The sequence below is a fragment of the Triticum aestivum genome, chromosome 5A, assembly GCF_018294505.1.
Source record: "Triticum aestivum cultivar Chinese Spring chromosome 5A, IWGSC CS RefSeq v2.1, whole genome shotgun sequence".
Classification (NCBI taxonomy): domain Eukaryota; kingdom Viridiplantae; phylum Streptophyta; class Magnoliopsida; order Poales; family Poaceae; genus Triticum; species Triticum aestivum.
In genome coordinates this window covers 168252497-168273246 of record NC_057806.1, presented here as the reverse complement: position 1 = coordinate 168273246, position 20750 = coordinate 168252497, and the positions used below count along the sequence as shown (strand labels likewise).

Sequence of the window (20750 nt, the reverse complement as noted above, 5' to 3'; positions counted from 1 at the left end):
AATCTTCGCTTAATCCGTAGTCCCTGTTTCGAGTTGCAAATATTAGCAACAGAACCAGTATCAAATACCCAGGTGCTACTGCGAGCATTAGTAAGGTACACATCAATAACATGTATATCACATATACCTTTGTTCACCTTGCCATCCTTCTTATCCGCCAAATACTTGGGGCAGTTCCGCTTCCAGTGACCAGTCTGCTTGCAGTAGAAGCACTCAGTTTCAGGCTTAGGTCCAGGTTTGGGTTTCTTCTCTTGAGTAGCAACTTGCTTGCTGTTCTTTTTGAAGTTCCCCTTCTTCTTCCCTTTGCCCTTTTTCTTGAAACTAGTGGTCTTGTTGACCATCAACACTTGATGCTCCTTCTTGATTTCTACCTCCGCAGCTTTCAGCATTGCGAAGAGCTCGGGAATAGTCTTATTCATCCCTTGCATATTATAGTTCATCATGAAGCTCTTGTAGCTAGGTGGCAGTGATTGGAGAATTCTGTCAATGACGCAATCATCTGGAAGATTAACTCCCAATTGAATCAAGTGATTATTATACCCAGACATTTTGAGTATATGCTCACTGACAGAACTGTTCTCCTCCATCTTGCAGCTATAGAACTTATTGGAGACTTCATATCTCTCAATCCGGGCATTTGCTTGAAATATTAACTTCAACTCCTGGAACATCTCATATGCTCCATGACGTTCAAAACGTCGTTGAAGTCCCGATTCTAAGCCGTAAAGCATGGCACACTGAACTATCGAGTAGTCATCAGCTTTGCTCTGCCAGACGTTCATAACATCTGGTGTTGCTCCAGCAGCAGGCCTGGCACCCAGCGGTGCTTCCAGGACGTAATTCTTCTGTGCAGCAATGAGGATAATCCTCAAGTTATGGACCCAGTCCGTGTAATTGCTACCATCATCTTTCAACTTTGCTTTCTCAAGGAACGCATTAAAATTCAACGGAACAACAGCACGGGCCATCTATCTACAATCAAACATAAACAAGCAAGATACTATCAGGTACTAAGTTCATGATAAATTTTAGGTTCAATTAATCATATTACTAAAGAACTCCCACTTAGATAGACATCCCTCTAATCCTCTAAGTGATTACGTGATCCAAATCAACTAAACCATGTCCGATCATCACGTGAGATGGAGTCGTTTCATTGGTGAACATCACTATGTTGATCATATCTACTATATGATTCACGCTCGACCTTTCGGTCTCCGTGTTCCGAGGCCATATCTGTATATGCTTGGCTCGTCAAGTATAACCTGAGTATTCCGCGTGTGCAACTGTTTTGCACCCGTTGTATCTGAACGTAGAGCCTATCACACCCGATCATCACGTGGTGTCTCAGCACGAAGAACTTTCACAATGGTGCATACTCAGGGAGAACACTTCTTGATAATTAGTGAGAGATCATCTTAAAATGCTACCGTCAAACAAAGCAAGATAAGATGCATAAAAGATAAACATCACATGCAATCAATATAAGTGATATGATATGGCCATCATCATCTTGTGCTTGTGATCTCCATCTTCGAAGCACCGTCATGATCACCATCGTCACCGGCGCGATACCTTGATCGTAGCATCATTGTCGTCTCGCCAAACTTATGCTTCCACGACTATCGCTACCGCTTAGTGATAAAGTAAAGCATTACAGTGCAATTGCATTGCATACAATAAAGCGACAACCATATGGCTCCTGCCAGTTGCCGATAACTTGGTTACAAAACATGATCATCTCATACAATAAAATTTAGCATCATGTCTTGACCATATCACATCACAACATGCCCTGCAAAAACAAGTTAGACATTCTCTACTTTGTTGTTGCAAGTTTTACGTGGCTGCTACGGGCTTAAGCAAGAACCAATCTTACCTACGCATCAAAACCACAACGATAGTTTGTCAAGTTGGTGTTGTTTTAACCTTCGCAAGGACCGGGCGTAGCCACACTTGGTTCAACTAAAGTTGGAGAAACTGACACCGGCTAGCCACCTTTGTGCAAAGCACGTCGGGAGAACCGGTCTCGCGTAAGCGTACGCGTAATGTTGGTCCGGGCCGCTTCGTCCAACAATACCGCCGAACCAAAGTATGACATGCTGGTAAGCAGTATGACTTATATCGCCCACAACTCACTTGTGTTCTACTCGTGCATATAACATCAACACATAAAACCTAGGCTCTGATGCCACTATTGGGGAACGTAGTAATTTCAAAAAAATTCCTACGCACATGCAAGATCATGGTGATGCATAGCAATGAGAGGGGAGAGTGTTGTCTACGTACCCTCGTAGACCGGCAACGGAAATGTTGACACAACGTAGAGGAAGTAGTCGTACGTCTTCCCGATCCGACCGATCCAAGCACCGAACGTACTGCACCTTCGAGTTCTAGCACACGTTCAGCTCGATGACGATCCCCGGACTCCGATCCAGCAAAGTGTCTGGGAAGAGTTCCGTCAGCATGACGGCGTGGTGACGATCTTGATGTTCAACTGTCACAGGGCTTCACCTAAGCACCACTACAATATTATCGAGGATTATGGTGGAAGGGGGCACCGCACACGGCTAAGAAAACGATCACGTGGATCAACTTGTGTGTCTAGGGGTGCCCCCTACCCCCGTATATAAAGGAGCAAGGGGAGGAGGCCGGCCGGCCCTATGGTGCACCAAGGAGGAGTCCTCCTCCTAGTAGGAGTAGGACTCCTACTAGGAGGGGGAAGGAAGTGGGGAGGGAGAAGGAAAGGGGGGCGCCGCCCCCCCTCTCCTAGTCCAATTCGGACCAGGGGGGAGGAGGCGCGCGGCCCACCCTGGCTGCCCTTCTCTCTCTCCACTAAGGCCCATATGGCCCATTACTTCTCCCGAGGGGGTTCCAGTAACCCTCCGGCTCTCCGGTTTTCTCCGAAATCACCCGGAACACTTCTGGTGTCCGAATATAGCCGTCCAATATATCAATCTTTATGTCTCGACCATTTCGATACTCCTCGTCATGTCCATGATCACATCCGGGACTCCGAACTAACTTCGGTACATCAAAACTCATAAACTCATAATATAACTGTCATCGAAACCTTAAGCGTGCGGACCCTACGGGTTCGAGAACAATGTAGACATGACCGAGACATGTCTCCGGTCAATAACCAATAGCGGAACCTAGATGCTCATATTGGCTCCCACATATTCTACGAAGATCGTTATCGGTCAGACCGCATAACAACATACGTTGTTCCCTTTGTCATCGGTATGTTACTTGCCCGAGAGTCGATCGTCGGTATCTCAATACCTAGTTCAATCTCGTTACCGGCAAGTCTCTTCCCGTTTCGTAATACATCATCTCGCAACTAACTCATTAGTTGCAATGCTTGCAAGGCTTACGTGATGTGTATTACCGAGAGGGCCCACAGATACCTCTCCGACAATCGGAGTGACAAATCCTAATCTCGAAATGCGCCAACCCAACATTTACCTTTGGAGACACCTATAGAGCTCCTTTATAATCACCCAGTTACGTTGTGACGTTTGGTAGCACACAAAGTGTTCCTCCGGGAAACGGGAGTTGCATAATCTCATAGTCATAGGAACATGTATAAGTCATGAAGAAAGCAATAGCAACATACTAAACGATCGGGTGCTAAGCTAATGGAATGGGTCATGTCAATCACATCATTATCCTAATAATGTGATCCCGTTAATCAAATGACAACTCATGTCTATGGTTAGGAAACATAACCATCTTTGATTAACGAGCTAGTCAAGTAGAGGCATACTAGTGACGTTTAGTTTGTCTATGTATTCACACAAGTATTATGTTTCCGGATAATACAATTCTAGCATGAATAATAAACATTTATCATGATATAAGGAAATAAAATAATAACATTATTATTGCCTCTAGGGCATATTTCCTTCATTCCAATCATAAGTGCATATGATCCAAGTAGAGAAAGTATGTTAGCTTATGCCTCTCCCTCATATGAAATTGCAATAATGATTACCGGTCTAGTTATCGATTGCCTTGGGACAAATAACTTTCTCGTAACAACAAGCTCTTTACTAAACCTAACTTAGTTGTGTCCTTATCTAAACAGCCCCTACTTTTTATTTACATGCTCTTTATTATCTTGCAAACCTATCCAACAACACCTACAAAGTACTTCTAGTTTCATACTTGTTCTAGGTAAAGCGAACGTCAAGCGTGCGTAGAATTGTATCAGTGGTCGATAGAACTTGAGGGGATATTTGTTCTACCTTTAGCTCCTCGTTGGGTTCGACACTCTTACTTATCAAAAACTTTTGCGATCCCCTATACTTGTGGGTTATCAAGACCTTTTTCTAGCGCCGTTGCCGTGGAGCAATAGCGTGGGGTGAATATTCTCGTGTGTGCTTGTTTGCTTTATCACTAAGTAATTTTTATTTGCTGTTCTTAGTTGTTCTCTATCTTTATTATTGATATGGAACACGAAATACCAAAAAAATTAGGTGTACTTGCTGCTCATGGAGATGAGGAACCTCCTGAAACCCTCGATGCTCAATATGTGAAAAATATTATGTACCACTTTGATAATCCTGAGAAAACCTCATTCAATCTGGTAATGAGAGTAACGTTGGATCAACGTGAATACTTTAGGTATTATCGCTTGACACAAAAAGGGAAACTATTATGGGATCAAATTTATATATTGTATTGGTATGCTAGGCAACTATGCTTGAGATATGATTATACTTGTTGCTCTAGGATGAAGGCTCCGCACCTTCCCTTTTCATGTGAATTTAATGATAATGAAACCTTGGCTTCTTATGCTAATGGTATATATGATTACTATGATGTGGAACAAATAGAATAATTTGTTGCTTTTAAGGGTGCTTATGGAATTGAATCTTTGTTTGAAAAGTATGAAGCTTTTGATGATGATGTTTATAGGCCTGAAAATTTAGCTATCCTAAAATATTGTTATGATAATTATGGATATAATTCCTATATTAATGCGCTTATTGAGAAAGTCTCCGCTGTCCAAGAAGAGACTGATATTTTGCAGGAATCTATAGAAGAAGCTGATGAAACTGTGAGCTCATTGGATGAAAAAGATGAGGAGGAGAGAGAAGAACAAAAGGAGGAAGAGCGGATTGATCACCCGTGCCCACCTTCTAATGAGAGTAACTCTTCAACTCATACATTGTTTAATTCCCCTTCATGCTTACCGAAGGATGAATGATATGATAATTGCTATGATCCCATTGATTCTTTTGAAATATCCCTTTTTGATGATGCTTGCTATGCTTATGGCCAAGATGCCAATATGAATTATGCTTATTGATATGAACTTGCTATAGTTCCTTATGTTAAACATGAAATTGTTGCTATTGCACCCACGCATGATAATCCTATTATCTTTTTGAATTCTCCCAACTACACTATATCGGAGAAGTTTGCCCTTATTAAGGATTATATTGATGGGTTGCCTTTTACTACTACACATGATGATTTTGATGAGTATAATATGCATGTGCTTGCTGCTCATACTTGCAATTATTATGAGAGAGGAACTATATCTCCACCTCTCTATGCTTCCAATACGATAAAATTGCAAGAAACTGTTTATACTATGCATTGGCCTTTACTATGTGTGCATGAATTGTTCTTTTATGACATGTCGATGCATAGGAAGAGAGTTAGACTTCGTTGTTGCATGATATATGTTACTTTGTGCTCACTACTAAATTACAAATCATTGTTAATTAAAATTGGCTTTGATATACCTTGGGATCCCGGTGGATACATTACTTGAGCACTATATGCCTAGCTTAATGGATTTAAAGAAAGCGCTGCCAGGGAGACAACCCGGAAGTTTTAGAGAGTCATTTATTTTTGTTGAGTGATTTTATATAGTATAAAAACAAAATAAAATAAAGAGGGGAACCCAAAACTTTTTCAAAAAGGAAAGTGAAAGTGAGAAAGACAAGCATTGTTGAAGTGGGAGAGCTCCTTGAACTTTGTTCATGCTCACAGCAACTTTGTGAATCTTGATTACAGAAACTTTTCAACAAAAATAATTATCCCCTTGTACAATTCCATTGTATTATAAAAATAATGTGCCAAGGTTTGCCTTTAGGATGTTTACATTTGCTTGATGATTTGTATGGTGCAGGACAGAAACTTTGGCTGTAGTGCGCGATTTTACATTTTTAGCTGGAACGTCAAATGGTTCTGATTTTCTTTTTGCACTATCTTTCTATGCAAATTGTTTATTTTTCCTAATTTCGGCAGAATTTTCCAAGTATCAGAAGTATGGTGAATGTTCAGATTATTACAGACTGTTCTGTTTTAGACAGATTCTGTTTTTGATGCATAGTTTGCTTGTTTTGATGAAACTATCGATTTATATCAGTGGATTAAGCCATGGAAAAGTTATATTACAGTAGACATAATGCAAAAACAAAATATGAATTGGTTTGCAATACTACTTAGAGTAGTGATTTGCTTTATTATACTAACAGATCTTACCGAGTTTTCTGTTGAAGTTTTGTGTGGATGAAGTGTTTGATGATCGAGAAGGTCTCGATGTGAGAAGAAGGAAGAGAGGCAAGAGCTCAAGCTTGGGGATGCCCGAGGCAACCCAAGTAAATATTCAAGGAGACTCGAGCGTCTAAGCTTGGGGATGCCCCGGAAGGCATCCCCTCTTTCTTCAACAAGTATCGTATGTTTTCGGATTCGTTGCGTTCATGCGATATGTGCAATCTTGGAGCGTCTTTTGCATTTAGTTTTCATCTTTCTTTTATGCACCATGCTGGTATGAGATAGTCCAATTTATAGAATGCTCTATGCACTTCACTTATATCTTTTGAGTATGGCTTTATAGAATGCTTCATGTGCTTCACTTATATCATTTGAAGTTTGGATTGCCTGTTTCTCTTCACTTAGACAGCCGCCATTTGTAGAATGCTCTTTTGCTTCACTTATAACTGTTAGAGCATGGGCATATCTTTTGTAGAAAGAATTAAACTCTCTTGCTTCACTTGTATCTATTTAGAGAGATGACAGGAATTGGTCATTCACATGGTTAGTCATAAAATCCTACATAAAACTTGTAGATCACTGAATATGATGTGTTTGATTCCTTGCAATAGTTTTGCGATATAAAGATGGCGATATTAGAGTCATGCTAGTGGGTAGTTGTGGATTATAGAAATACTTGTGTTGAGGTTTGTGATTCCCGTAGCATGCACATATGGTGAACCGTTATGTAATGAATTTGGAGCATGATTTATTTATTGATTGTCTTCCTTATGAGTGGCGGTCGGGGACGAGCGATGGTCTTTTCCTACCAATCTATCCCCCTAGGAGAATGTGCGTAGTATTTTGTTTCGATGACTAATAGATTTTTGCAATAAGTATGTGAGTTCTTTATGACTAATGTTGAGTCCATGGTTTATATGCACTCTCACCCTTCCACCATTGCTAGCCTCTCTAGTACCGCGCAACTTCTGCCGGTACCATAAACCCACCATATACCTTCCTGAAAACAGCCACCATACCTACCTATCATGGCATTTCCATAGCCATTCCGAGATATATTGCCATGCAACTCCCATCATCGTCATATACATGACTTGAGCATTCATTGTCATATTGCTTTGCATGATCGTAAGATAGCTAGCATGATGTTTTCATGGCTTGTACGTTTTTTGATGTCATTGCTATGCTAGATCATTGCACATCCTGGTACACCGCCGGAGGCATTCATATAGAGTCATATCTTTGTTCTAGTATCGAGTTGTAATATTGAGTTGTAAGTAAATAAATGTGTGATGATCATCATTATTAGAGCATTTCCCAAGTGAGGAAAGGATGATGGAGACTATGATTCCCACGCAAGTCGGGATGAGACTCCGGACGAACAAAAAAAGAGAAAGGCCAAAGAAAGAGAAGGCCCAAAAAAATTGAGAGAAAAAGAGAGAAGGGGAAATGTTACTATCCTTTTACCACACTTGTGCTTCAAAGTAGCACCACTTTCTTCATATAGAGAGTCTCTTGAGTTATCATTTTCATATACTAGTGGGGATTTTCATTATAGAACTTGGCTTGTATATTCCGATGATGGGCTTCCTCAAACGCCCGGGGTCTTCATGAGCAAGCAAGTTGGATGCACACCCACTTAGTTTCAGTTTGAGCTTTAATACACTTATAGCTCTTAGTGCATCCGTTGCATGGCAATCCCTACTCACTCACATTGATATCTATTGATGGGCATCTCCATAGCCCGTTGATACGCCTAGTTGATGTGAGACTATCTTTTCCTTTTTGTCTTCTCCACAACCACCTTTCTATTCCACCTATAGTGCTATGTCCATGGCTCACGCTCATGTATTGCGTGAAAGTTGAAAAGGTTTGAGAACGTCAAAAGTATGAAACAATTGCTTGGCTTGTCATCGGGGTTGTGCATGATGTGAATATTTTGTGTGGTGAAGATGGAGCATAGCCAGACTATATGATTTTGTAGGGATAGCTTTCTTTGGCCATGTTATTTCGAAAAGACATGATTGCTTTATTAGTAGGCTTGAAGTATTATTGTTTTTATGTCAAATGATAGACTATTGCTTTGAATCACTCGTGTCTTAATATTCATGCCATGATTAGATATGTGATCAAGATTAGGCTAGGTAGCATTCCACATCAAAAATTATCTTTTTATCATTTACCTACTCGAGGACGAGCAGGAATTAAGCTTGGGGATGTTGATACGTCTCCGTCGTATCTATAATTTTTGATTGTTCCCTGCCAATATTCTACAACTTCCATATACTTTTTGGTAACTTTTTATACTATTTTTGGGACTAACATATTGATCCAGTGCCAGTGCCAGTTCCTGTCTGTTGCATGTTTTTGGTTTCGCAGAATATCCATATCAAACGGAATCCAAACGGGATAAAAACGGACGGAGAATTATTTTCGAATATTTTTTATTTTTGGGAAGAAAATCAACGCGAGACGGTGCTCGAGGTGGCCACGAGGGTGGGGCCCACGACCACTATAGGCAGGCGCGCCCCCCACCCTCGTGGGCCCCTCGTAAGGCGGTTGATGCTCTACTTTGGCCGCAAGAAAGCTATTTTTTGGAAAAATATCTGGGCGAAGGTTTCAACCCAATCGGAGTTACGGATCTCCGGATATAAAAGAAACGGTGAAAGGGCAGCAAAGGAGAACGCAGAAACAAAGAGAGACAGATCCAATCTCGGAGGGGCTCTCGCCCCTCCCACACCATGGAGGCCATGGACCAGAGGGGAAACCCTTCTCCCATCTAGGGAGGAGGTCAAGCAAGAAGACGAATGAGGGGGGCTCTCTCCCCCTCGCTTCCGGTGGCACCGGAGTGCCACCGGGGGCCATCATCATCACCGCAATCTTCACCAACAACTTCACCGCCATCATCACCAACTCTTCCCCCCTTTATGCAGCGGTGTAACCTATCTCTTACCCGCTGTAATCTCTACTTAAACATGGTGCTCAATGCTATATATTATTTCCCAATGATCTATGGCTATCCTATGATGTTTGAGTAGATCCGTTTTGTCCTATGGGTTATTTGATGATCGTGATTGGTTTGAGTTGCATGTTTTATTATTGTTGTTGTCCTATGGTGCTCTCCGTGTCGCGCAAGCGTGAGGGATTCCCGCTGTAGGGTGTTGCAATACGTTTATGATTCGCTTATAGTGGGTTGCGTGAGTGACTGAAACACAAACCCGAATAAGGGGGTTATTGCGTATGGGATAAAGAGGACTTGATACTTTGATGCTATGGTTGGGTTTTACCTTAATGATCTTTAGTAGTTGCGGATGCTTGCTAGAGTTCCAATCATAAGTGCATATGATCCAAGTAGAGAAAGTATGTTAGCTTATGCCTCTCCCTCATATGAAATTGCAATAATGATTACCGGTGTAGTTATCGATTGAGTAGGAACAAATAACTTTCTCGTAACAACAAGCTCTTTACTAAACCTAACTTAGTTGTGTCCTTATCTAAACAGCCCCTACTTTTTATTTACATGCTCTTTATTATCTTGCAAACCTATCCAACAACACCTACAAAGTACTTCTAGTTTCATACTTGTTCTAGGTAAAGTGAATGTCAAGCGTGCGTGGAGTTGTATCGGTGGTCGATAGAACTTGAGGGAATATTTGTTCTGCCTTTAGCTCCTCGTTGGGTTTGACACTCTTACTTATTGAAAACTGTTGCGATCCCCTATACTTGTGGGTTATCAGTTACTTTTGTTCTTGAGGTCACGGGAGAAATCATGTTGCAAGTAATCATGTGAACTTGATATGTGTTTGATATTTTGATAGTATGTATGTTGTGATTCCCTTAGTGGTTTCATGTGAACATCGACTACATGACACTTCGCCATATTTGGGCCTAAGGGAATGCATTGTGGAGTAGCAATTAGATGATGGGTTGCGAGAATGACAGAAGCTTAAACCCCAGTTTATGCGCTATTCCATAAGGGACCGATTGGATCCAAAAGTTTAATGCTATGGTTAGAATTTATTCTTAATATTTTTCTCGTAGTTGCGGATGCTTGCAGGAGGGTTAATCATAAGTAGGAGTTTTGTTCAAGTAAGAACAACACCTAAGCACCGGTCCACCCACATATCAAATTATCAAAGTAGCGAACACAAATCGAACCAACATGGTGAAAGTGACTAGATGAAATTCTCGTGTACCCTCAAGAGCGCTTTGCTTATCATATTGTCCTGTCCTTTGCCTCAAAAGGATTGGGATACCTTGCTGCACTTTTGCTACTATCATCGTTACTTGCTCATTACAAATTATCTTGCTATCAAACTACTCTGTTACTTACAATTTCAGCACTTCCAAACATTACCTTGCTGAAAATCACTTGTCATTTCCTTCTGGTCCTCGTTGGGTTCGGCACTCTTACTTATCGAAAAGAGCTACAATTGATCACATATACTTGTGGGTCATCAGGCTTCTACATCAACTCCATTGCCCTTCCGATGAAGCGTGAGTAGTTTACCACAGACCTACGGGTCCATAGCTAGTAGCTAGATGGCTTCTTCTCTCTCTTTGATTCTCAATACCATGTTCTCCTCAATGTTCTTGGAGATCTATTCGATGTAATACTTTTTTGTGGTGTGTTTGCTGAGATCCGATGAATTATGGATTTATGATCAGCTTATCTATGAATATTATTTGAATCTTCTCTGAATTCTTATATGCATGATTCGATATCTTTGTAATTCTCTTCGAACTATCAGTTTGGTTTGGCCAACTAGATTGGTTTTTCTTGCAATGGGAGAAGTGCTTAGCTTTGGGTTCAGTCTTGCGGTGTCCTTTCCTAGTGACAGTAGGGGGCAGCAAGGCACGTATTGTATTGTTGCCATCGAGGATAAAAAGATGGGGTTTTCATCATATTGCTTGAGTTAATTCATCTACATCATGTCATCTTGCTTAATGCGTTACTCCATTCTTTATGAACTTAATACTCTAGATGCATGTTGGATAGCGGTTGATGTGTGGAGTAATAGTAGTAGATGCAGAATCATTTCGGTCTACTTGACACGGACGTGATGCCTATATTCATGATCATTGCCTTAGATATTGTCATACTTTGTGCTTTTCTATCAATTGCTCGGTAGTAATTTGTTCACCCACCGTATTATTTGCTATCATGAGAGAAGCCTCTACTGAAACCTATGGCCGCCGGGTCTATTTTCCATCATATAAGTTTTCGATCTACTATTTTGCAATCTTTTACTTCCCGATCTATAAACAAAAAATACCAAAAATATTTACTTTATCGTTTATCTATCTCTATCAGATCTCACTTTTGCAAGTAACCATGAAGGGATTGACAACCCCTTTATCGCGTTGGGTGCAAGTTGTTTGATTGTTTGTGCAGGTATTCGGTGACTTGTGTGTTATCTCCTGCTGAATTGATACCTTGGTTCTCAAACTGAGGGAAATACTTATCTCTACTTTGCTACATTACCCTTTCCTCTTCAAGGGAAAAACTAACGCAAGCTCAAGAAGTAGTAGCCCCTGCGATCGCCTGCGGCCTTTCCCGCCTACTATGTTGCTGCATGCGCGTGCGCTCAAACCGCGACAGCACCTGCAGCTGCACATGCCTCGCCGCTTCCGGCCGTTGTTGCCCCCTGCGCACCGCTGCCACTGCCCACAGCCACCGCTGCTCACCGCCCGCCGCGCCACCCTAGGCTATGGCCGCCAGCGGCCTCCTCTGCGTGTGTGTGGCTGGCCAGGAGAGGCATGGCTAGTGCCACTGCCTGTGGGGCCTCCTAAATTAGTGAGGCTAATCCCCTATTACTAATTCTTAATATTTGTTAGTTTAGTTCAGTTATTAACAAGTGACCCTATGACAGTGGACCCCCCTCACTTAAATATAAAGTTAAAATCAGCTTCTAGGTTATTGTGTCAATGACCATTGGGCTCCACTGCCCATTATGCCTAGTCAACACTGGCTGACTCAGCCCCACTGGACCCCACCTGTCATTCTAATAGGCTAGCTGTCTGTGAGTATAAAAAGTAATACACTGTTTAAATTCGAATTTAGGTATTTTCCAGAATTTAGCAAATGATTAAATCTTAGTAAATTAATATAAAATATTCCGTAACTCGGATGAAAATACTTTGTATATGAAAGTTTCTCAGAACGATGAGACGAATCTGAGTATGATGTATGTCCGTCCGCCACACGTCCCTAGCATAGCGAACATGCAACCGTACCCCTCCGGTTCGACTGTCCGAAAACGTCAAACACCGGGAATACTTTCCCGGATGTTTTCCCCCTTAGCGAGTAGCACCTACTACCTCGTTAGGGCACACCTGCCACCGCCCATTGTCATGACATGCATCGTCATGCATATATTTGCATTATATTTATTGTTTCTTCCCCCTCTTCTCTCGTTAGACACCAAGACCGAAACCACTGCTACCCAGTAAAACTACGATGTTGACGACCCCTTCTTCTCAGTAGAGCTTCCAGGCAAGCAAACCCCCCCCCTTGATCATCCCGATATCGCCTACTCTTTCCCTCTACTGCTTGCATTAGAGTACCGTTACTGTTTCATCGGTTTGATCCTATATTGCTGCATAGCCTGTCCTTGTTACTACTGTTGATACTTTACATGTAATCCTAAATGCTTAGTATAGGTTGCTAGTATTACATCAGTGTCCCTACATTCTTGTCCATCTGCCATGCTATACTATTGTGTCGTGATCACTTCGGGAGGTGATCACGGGTATATACTATATACTACTAAATTACTTATGTTACTGTTCGGATGTGAGGGGCTGAAGGGGCAGGTGGTTCCATCCAGGTAATGGTGGGCCTGGGTTCTCAAAGGCCCCGACTATACTTTGTGACGGAGCGACAGGGAAGGTTGAGACCACCTAGGAGACAGGTGGGCTTGGTCCCTGGTCGGCGTCCGCGGTTACTTCAAATAACACGCTTAACGAGATTGGGTGTTTGATCTAAGTTGGTATTGACCTATACGCACTAACCACCATGTGGGAACAGTTATGGGCACTCGACGTCGTAGTATCAGCCGAAGCCTCCTAGGCGTCAGCAACTGAGCGGCGCACGCCGGGTTGGACTGGAACGCCTGCTCTAGTATAAGGGGGCTAGGTATGCTCACCGGCCGCGTTCACAACGTGCAGGAGTGCAAAGGGCGATGGGCCCAAGACCCCTGCGCGCTTAGGATTTAGACCGGTGTGACCTCTCTCTTAGGTCTAGGTAGGGCTACGACATGTTGGATCTTCTGAGGTCAGGCATGACCAAGGAAAGTGTGTCCGGCCAGAGTGATCGAGCGTGTTCGGTAATGTGGTGCACTCCTGCGGGGAAGATTGATCTATTCGAATAGACGTGTCCATGGTAACAGGACGACCCAGCGTTGTATTCCGACCTCATGACAACTAGAACTAGATACTTAATAAAACACACCCTTTCATGTGCCAGATACAACCCGATGATCGCTTTCCCACAGGGCGACGAGGGGACGATCATCGGGTAGGATTATGCTATGCAATGTCACTTGTTACTATACTTGCAACTCTCTTCTATATGCTTCAAGATGGAGGCTACCAGAAGCGTAGTCTTCGATAGGACTAGCTTCTCCCCCTCTTATTCCGGCATTCTGCAGTTCAGTCCACAGATACTACCCATTTCATTGATACCAATGCATATGTAGTGTAGATCCTTGCTTGCGAGTACTTTGGATGAGTACTCATGGTTGCTTTGCTTCCCCCTTTTCCCCTTCAATACCCGGTTGCTGCGATCAGATGTTAGAGTCCAGGAGCCAGACGCCACCGTCGACGATGAACCCTACTACACCGGAGGTGCCTACTACTACGTTCAGGCCACCGACGACCAGGAGTAGTTAGGAGGATCCCAGGCAGGAGGCATGCGCCTCTTTGATCTATATCCCAGTTTGTGCTAGCCATCTTATGGCACCTTGTTTAACTTGTGTATGTACTCAGATATTATTGCTTCCGCCGACTCATTTATATTCGAGCACTTGTATTCGAGCCCTCGAGGCCCCTGGCTTGTAATATGATACTTGTATGACTTTATTTGTGTTTAGAGTTGTGTTGTGATATCTTCTCGTGAGTCCCTGATCTTGATCGTACACATTTGCGTGTATGATTAGTGTACGATTAAATCAAGGGAGTCACACATTGTCACCAATATTTGTTTTGATTTTTTTACGAAAATTCTACCTAGTTGATGCCAGCTACGGAGCCAAGCCCAGGTTCTTACCACCTTCTCATGGTGTGAGGGTGTGAGGTACCATTTGAATGAGTCGGTCAACAATCTGGTTCAAAATGATAAGAAGTTATTCAACCTTAGGTACTCATCTCTACGGGCGATGGTATATAGGGCTTTTGGATCTCTCAATAGGCGTTTCAAACTTTTAGATGATGCCAAACCATTCTTTACTTTCCCAGTCCAAGTCAACATTGTTATAGCTTGTTGTGTTCTTCATAATTATGCACTATCACAAGGGATTCCTCATTTTATTATACCAGAAGTGACATGGACCACCTAACCAATTCGAACATCAAGGCAATAAGCAAGTGACAGTAGGGCCACGGTAGACCATAGGCTACAAATTACCGCCCAAATGTGGGAAGATAGGCAACTCATGTGTGGAAATTTATGAGTGTGACACACTCTACGCATTTGTAGTGTTTATGCAGCTACCTTTGCATTTATTTCATGGCTGGACAGATTGTACCATTTATTATGAACCATGTTTTGTGATGCTTTCATCCTTTTTTTGCAACCTTTAGATGGCTGGATAGATTTTTATCATTTACTATATTGGACCATGTATTTGTCATGCTTTCATCCATTTTATTGCAACCTTTTGATGATTGGACAAATCATACCATTTATATGTTGAAACCGTGTATTTGAGATGCTTTAAGCCATTCCTTTGCAATCTTTTGATGGCTAGGCAGAAGTTGACAGTGTTGAAGTTACCATTGCAAGTGGGAACTCCGGGAAAAGTGGGGTCATTGTATGGACCACTTACATGACTAACAGTATGTTAGGTTTTTGGCTGACATTGTTGCTAGGATTCAAGGAGACGCATCATAAACAATGTGCTGCAATTTTCAACGAGCAATTCAAGCTAGTTGTCATCTCTGATCAAGTTAGAAACCATCTCAAGAGGTGGAGGAGGATTTGGGGTAGGGTGGACGATTTGAAGAATTTAAGTGGAGCTCTATGGATGAAGATACTTGCACAACTAGGCTCAACGAAGAAAATTATGCTGGTCATTGTATGGTAAGCTTAATGATATGAACATTATCATGCCATATTTTGCCTACATTATGCTAATGACTTGCACATTTTTTGAAGGCCCACAAATTTGATGCACCCTTCTTGAATAGCCCAATTGAGCACTATCATGCCATGGCGACCATTTGGGGGACAAACGCGGCTACGATGATGAATCCAAAGTCTAGAAATGATCTCCTTTCTATTGACGTCGGTGATAAGAAGAATGGTGAGGTGAACACGTCACCAAATGTTGGTGAGTCTTCTCACCCCGAAGGACCATCGAAAAAGAAGGCTAAGGTAGTGAAAGTTCTTGATGATCCACTAGTTAGCACTCTTAAAGATGTGTTCCAAATTGCCGAAGCTCTTGTGATGCTTGGTGGAGATGATGATGATATACCTGATGACCTTTGGGATGTAGTCTCCAATTTGGAAGAATTTGATATACTTGATGACCTTTGGGATGTAGTCTCCAATTTGAAAGAATTTGATGAAGATACTATGCTCATCTTGTCGACAATCCCAAGATCGCAAGAGCCGTCATGAAACTTTCTGAACCCATTGCGTGAGTAGATATGTGAAGAACTTCTAAGGGCCTCTTTGATTCAAAGCATTTTCGTAGGATTTTTAAAGAGTTAGAATTCATAGGAATTTTTTCTGCATTGGTCATTTGATTCATAGGATTGAATTCTATAGGAATTTCCTATGGATTGATTTCTACTACACTTCGTAGGAATTTCTAACATCCACTCCAACATCTTTGAAGAAATCCTTTGTTGTTGTTTTTTTGTGACACAATCAAACAAACTCAAAACCTATAGGAATTCAATGGGCAATGTCATAACAATCCTACGGTTCGTTTTTGCAATCCTACAAATAAAAGAAGCCCTAAAATAAATTTGATGTGGTTGTATGGCTGTGGCAACTTACTCCCTCCTTTTTTTTACTTCGTATATAAGATTTGATCAAAGTCAAACTGCACAAAGTTTGACCAAATTTATATAAAAAAATATGAACATCTACAATACTAAAACTATATAGTATGAACATACGTTTCATGATGCATCTGATAATATTGATTTCATATTGTGAATGTTTATATTTTTTAATATAAAGTTAGTCAAATTCTACAAAGCTTGACTTTGACCAAATCTTATATGCAGACTAAAAAAAACGAAGGGAGTAACATGTATGGATGTAGTTTTTGCAATCCTACGAATCACGATATGGGTGTATGGCTTTCAAGTATGGTAACTTGACATGTATGGATCTAGGGCATGTGATTGCGTTTATATGTTTTGGTATGAACTTGTATAGCTAATTAGGAGAGAATATTGATCCCCGCTGGAGTGGACAACTCGTGGAAACAAACCAGCAAATAGATCATCAAAGTAATTCATTTACTCGAAAAGAAAGGTTGATTCCTATGAACCAGCAAATGGATCATCAAAGTAATTCATTTACTCGAAAAGAAAGGTTGATTCCTATGAACTATCAGACAACCACCCCAACAGAAGCAATTGAAGGAGGATTCCAGGTCATAGTCAAGAACATTTTTAGATAACTTTCATCACGACCAAATAGCTCCAAACATAAAGCAGTGCATACATGCTAACAACAGTGATAAAGTGACAAAATGACAAGAGGATAACCCATGAAAGTCTCAGGCCTCTCAGCTAAAGTACTCATAACACCAACATTTGATAAATATAAGGTGATAGCTACTAGTTCCTCATTCCTCTTCCTCGTCACCACCGGCGTCACCGCCACCACTTGCCTTCTTCTGGTTCTTTCTCTTCACCCTGCCTGCAGGGCCTCCACCGAATGGACTTGTCAGTGAGAAGTCGATGTGCTTCTCAGATTCAACCCTCACCATGAACGAGGGGACATTGACGATCTGCCTGCCAACCCTGCAATATGGTTTCAAGAAAATTATTTTAACACTTCATTCACAAAGTGAACAAGCAGGAATATTCATGGAAAATATCACTTCACAATGAAAACTCAAAGCAAATGCCACATATATACCAGACCACAACCAGTATAACACAAGAAGCAAAGACTAACAATATTGACATAATCTCAGTTACAGAAAACAGGTTCAACATCTTAGCAAGATATACAACCTACCAATACCATTATGTTGCCACAAATACAATATTGACGTGGCAATCAGACCATAAACATGTGCAATGATACAAGATAGGCAGTGCGGTGAATGTAAGTACAGTAGATTTCATAAAGAACATGCCACAATAAATAGAGTACATCCTGAAAGATGATAAAATTCAGACATGCATGTAACCAGTATCAGGCCAACATGTAATTCATAGATGCATGTAATAACCAGTAACAGACCAGTATCAGGTAGCCTGTATTAAACAACTAGTGCAAACCATTTAGATTTCTAGATCAACATGCAAATTTATGGAACCATATGCCAAAACATGCATTGCAAGAAAAATATACCAGAAGCATACCTGATGTGGCGTTGCCTGATCAAGACACGGGCATGGTGGATGGATTTTGCCATGCCAGCCTTGAAGACAAGAGTCTGAAGGCGCCTTGCAAGGAAGTTCTCAGCAGTCAGGGCAAGGACGTAATCAAGCTTATCCTGGCCCTCAGCAAGGAGACCATAGCGGTTCATGCGACGGAGAAGGGCCGCGCCCTCAAAGATACGGCGGGGATTTTTCTCATCCAGTGTGAGCAAGTGTCTTGCAGCATTACGAATCCTGCTCAGTGCATACTGAACCCTCCAGAGCTCACGCTTGCACCTCAGTCCATATTCACCGACCAGCTTTAGTTCTGCATCAAGACGCTCCTTCTCATAAGGACGCCTTGGTTTCTTGAATGTCTTACCATCTGCAAGAGAAAACATTTAACTTGCAAATACATAGTAAGAAAATAAATTTATGAAAACAAGGCATGAGTTGCAGTAAAAACATAACATGGGCAAATTGTAGCATAGAGCAAGTGCCAGGTACAAAGTGGAACCACATATGCCACTATGTCCAAGTGCATTAAAAGCAGGCAATTATAATAACACATTCACAAGTTTCTGGTCGGAATGAAATCAGAAGAATTGATCTGATTTAATTAAAAGCACATAGGAAATAAAAGCATATGAACAAATACATGCATATAACTCTTGTATGTAGTATGAATTTTATCATGTTTCAGGATGTACTCTATTTATTGTGGCATGTTCTTTATGAAATCTACTGTACTTACATTCACCGCACTGCCTATCTTGTATCATTGCACATGTTTATGGTCTGATTGCCACGTCAATATTGTATTTGTGGCAACATAATGGTATTGGTAGGTTGTATATCTTGCTAATACCTGTTTATATGTTGAACAAAGATGTTGAATACATGCATATAACTCTTGTATGTAGTATGAATTACATGTTCACACAAAAAAGAATATGCAACATCTAGGCTATGGCATACAACAAAATCAGGTGGCTCCATTATGAAGCACCAACATCATTTCTGTGACTATTCTAGTGGCATAGTATATATACCAAATTCAAAGCTCCCACATGAAGAACCAGTAACAGTAGGAGGTGAATAGTTTCCACCGTGAAACAGATATATAGGTAATTAGACTTCACTTCGGCTGGCCTGATTCTAAATTTATCAGTAAACCTGATGGCTATGGGCTGCATATCAATATCCCTGAAACAAGGAACTTGTTTAAATCTGACGAGACTACCAACTGAGCGTGCTGACAGAGCTGAGAGTAAACAAATGTCTAGTGCTCAAGTAAGACACCTTTAATTAGATCTAGGGCGCAGTCCTCGTGCCAGGCACGACTCAAATCCAGGTATTCCGAACAAAAGATAGGCCAAAATCTTATGCAAACAAACCTCTCATCCCACAACGGCATCACGCCGACGCAAATCATGCACTCGCTAATCAACCTTCCCCCTCGCCTCACAGCAACTCGGCACGCAAGACATCACGGGAACGAATCTCTGACCTCTCACCAGCTATGCCCGAAGTAAGACGCCACAGCTAAGAGATCTCTGAGCTCTGCGTTGCGGCAAGCAGCTGCTGTAGCAGGAAGCAGAAGGCTAACCGATAGCAACTTGCTGCAACTAAGCCTATGCGAGCAACACCCCATCAGATCACGGCGAGCACGAAGACACAAATGACTGAATACAATTGAGCAGAGAGCACAAGAGGGTAGGGGAGACAGGAGGATCGTGGCGCGGTCTTACAGTTGCGGTAGAAGTTGACGTGCACCATGGCTGGAGCTCTCTCCTCTTTCTTCCGCTGCCGCCGCCGCCGCCGCCGCTCTGTGGTCGAGTTGATAGGAGGGAGGAATGGGAGAGGAGAAGAAGGGGTATTTTATACCTGCCAGCAAAACCCTAGCGGGCTGGGGGTATCGAGTATCTGTCGTTCGTTGGGCCCGTTAGTGTCCAATGTGCGTGTGTGTGTGGGCACGCCCCTAAATAGGCCAGGCCCAGTCAGGCAGCGTAGTTATTTTTGCGTTATCTTCTACTAACTATTTTTGAGTATATCTAAATAGGTAGCCCCACTAACTATTTCTCTCAACATGCAAGCATGCCACATCATCACACAACATACACGAGAAAAACCCCACACTCACTATCATATGTCTCGCAACATGCAAGTATGCCACTTCATCATGAAACCTGCATAAAAAAAGACCTATCTCAACATGTGAATTTCTATTCTATTATTCTATTTATATTTAATAAACATTTTACAACTATATAGTGATCAAACATAATAAAGTATATGTAGTTTCAATTTTATCCTTTTATATATGTTTCATACAATGAATCACATTGAGATATGTTACAAAATATTCCCGCAACAACGTGCGGGGTATCATTAGTAAAAATAGTTCAGTATCCCCTCAAAAAATATAAATACATATTCAAATAGAATTTTGACGCAACTCA

General features: G+C 41.6%; 1 protein-coding gene across 1 annotated transcript; it reads right to left on the bottom strand.

The window, feature by feature from the left end:
• Positions 1-17352: 17352 nt before the first annotated feature.
• Positions 17353-20229, bottom strand: LOC123102726 (40S ribosomal protein S9-2). Its single transcript, XM_044524152.1, has 3 exons — positions 20040-20229; positions 18292-18673; positions 17353-17721 (listed from the first exon to the last, which is right to left on the bottom strand). Exons 1-3 carry the CDS (start codon positions 20065-20067, stop codon positions 17544-17546), a joined length of 588 nt encoding a protein of 195 aa, XP_044380087.1. The 5' UTR covers positions 20068-20229; the 3' UTR covers positions 17353-17543.
• Between the last annotated feature and the right edge of the window lie 521 nt (positions 20230-20750).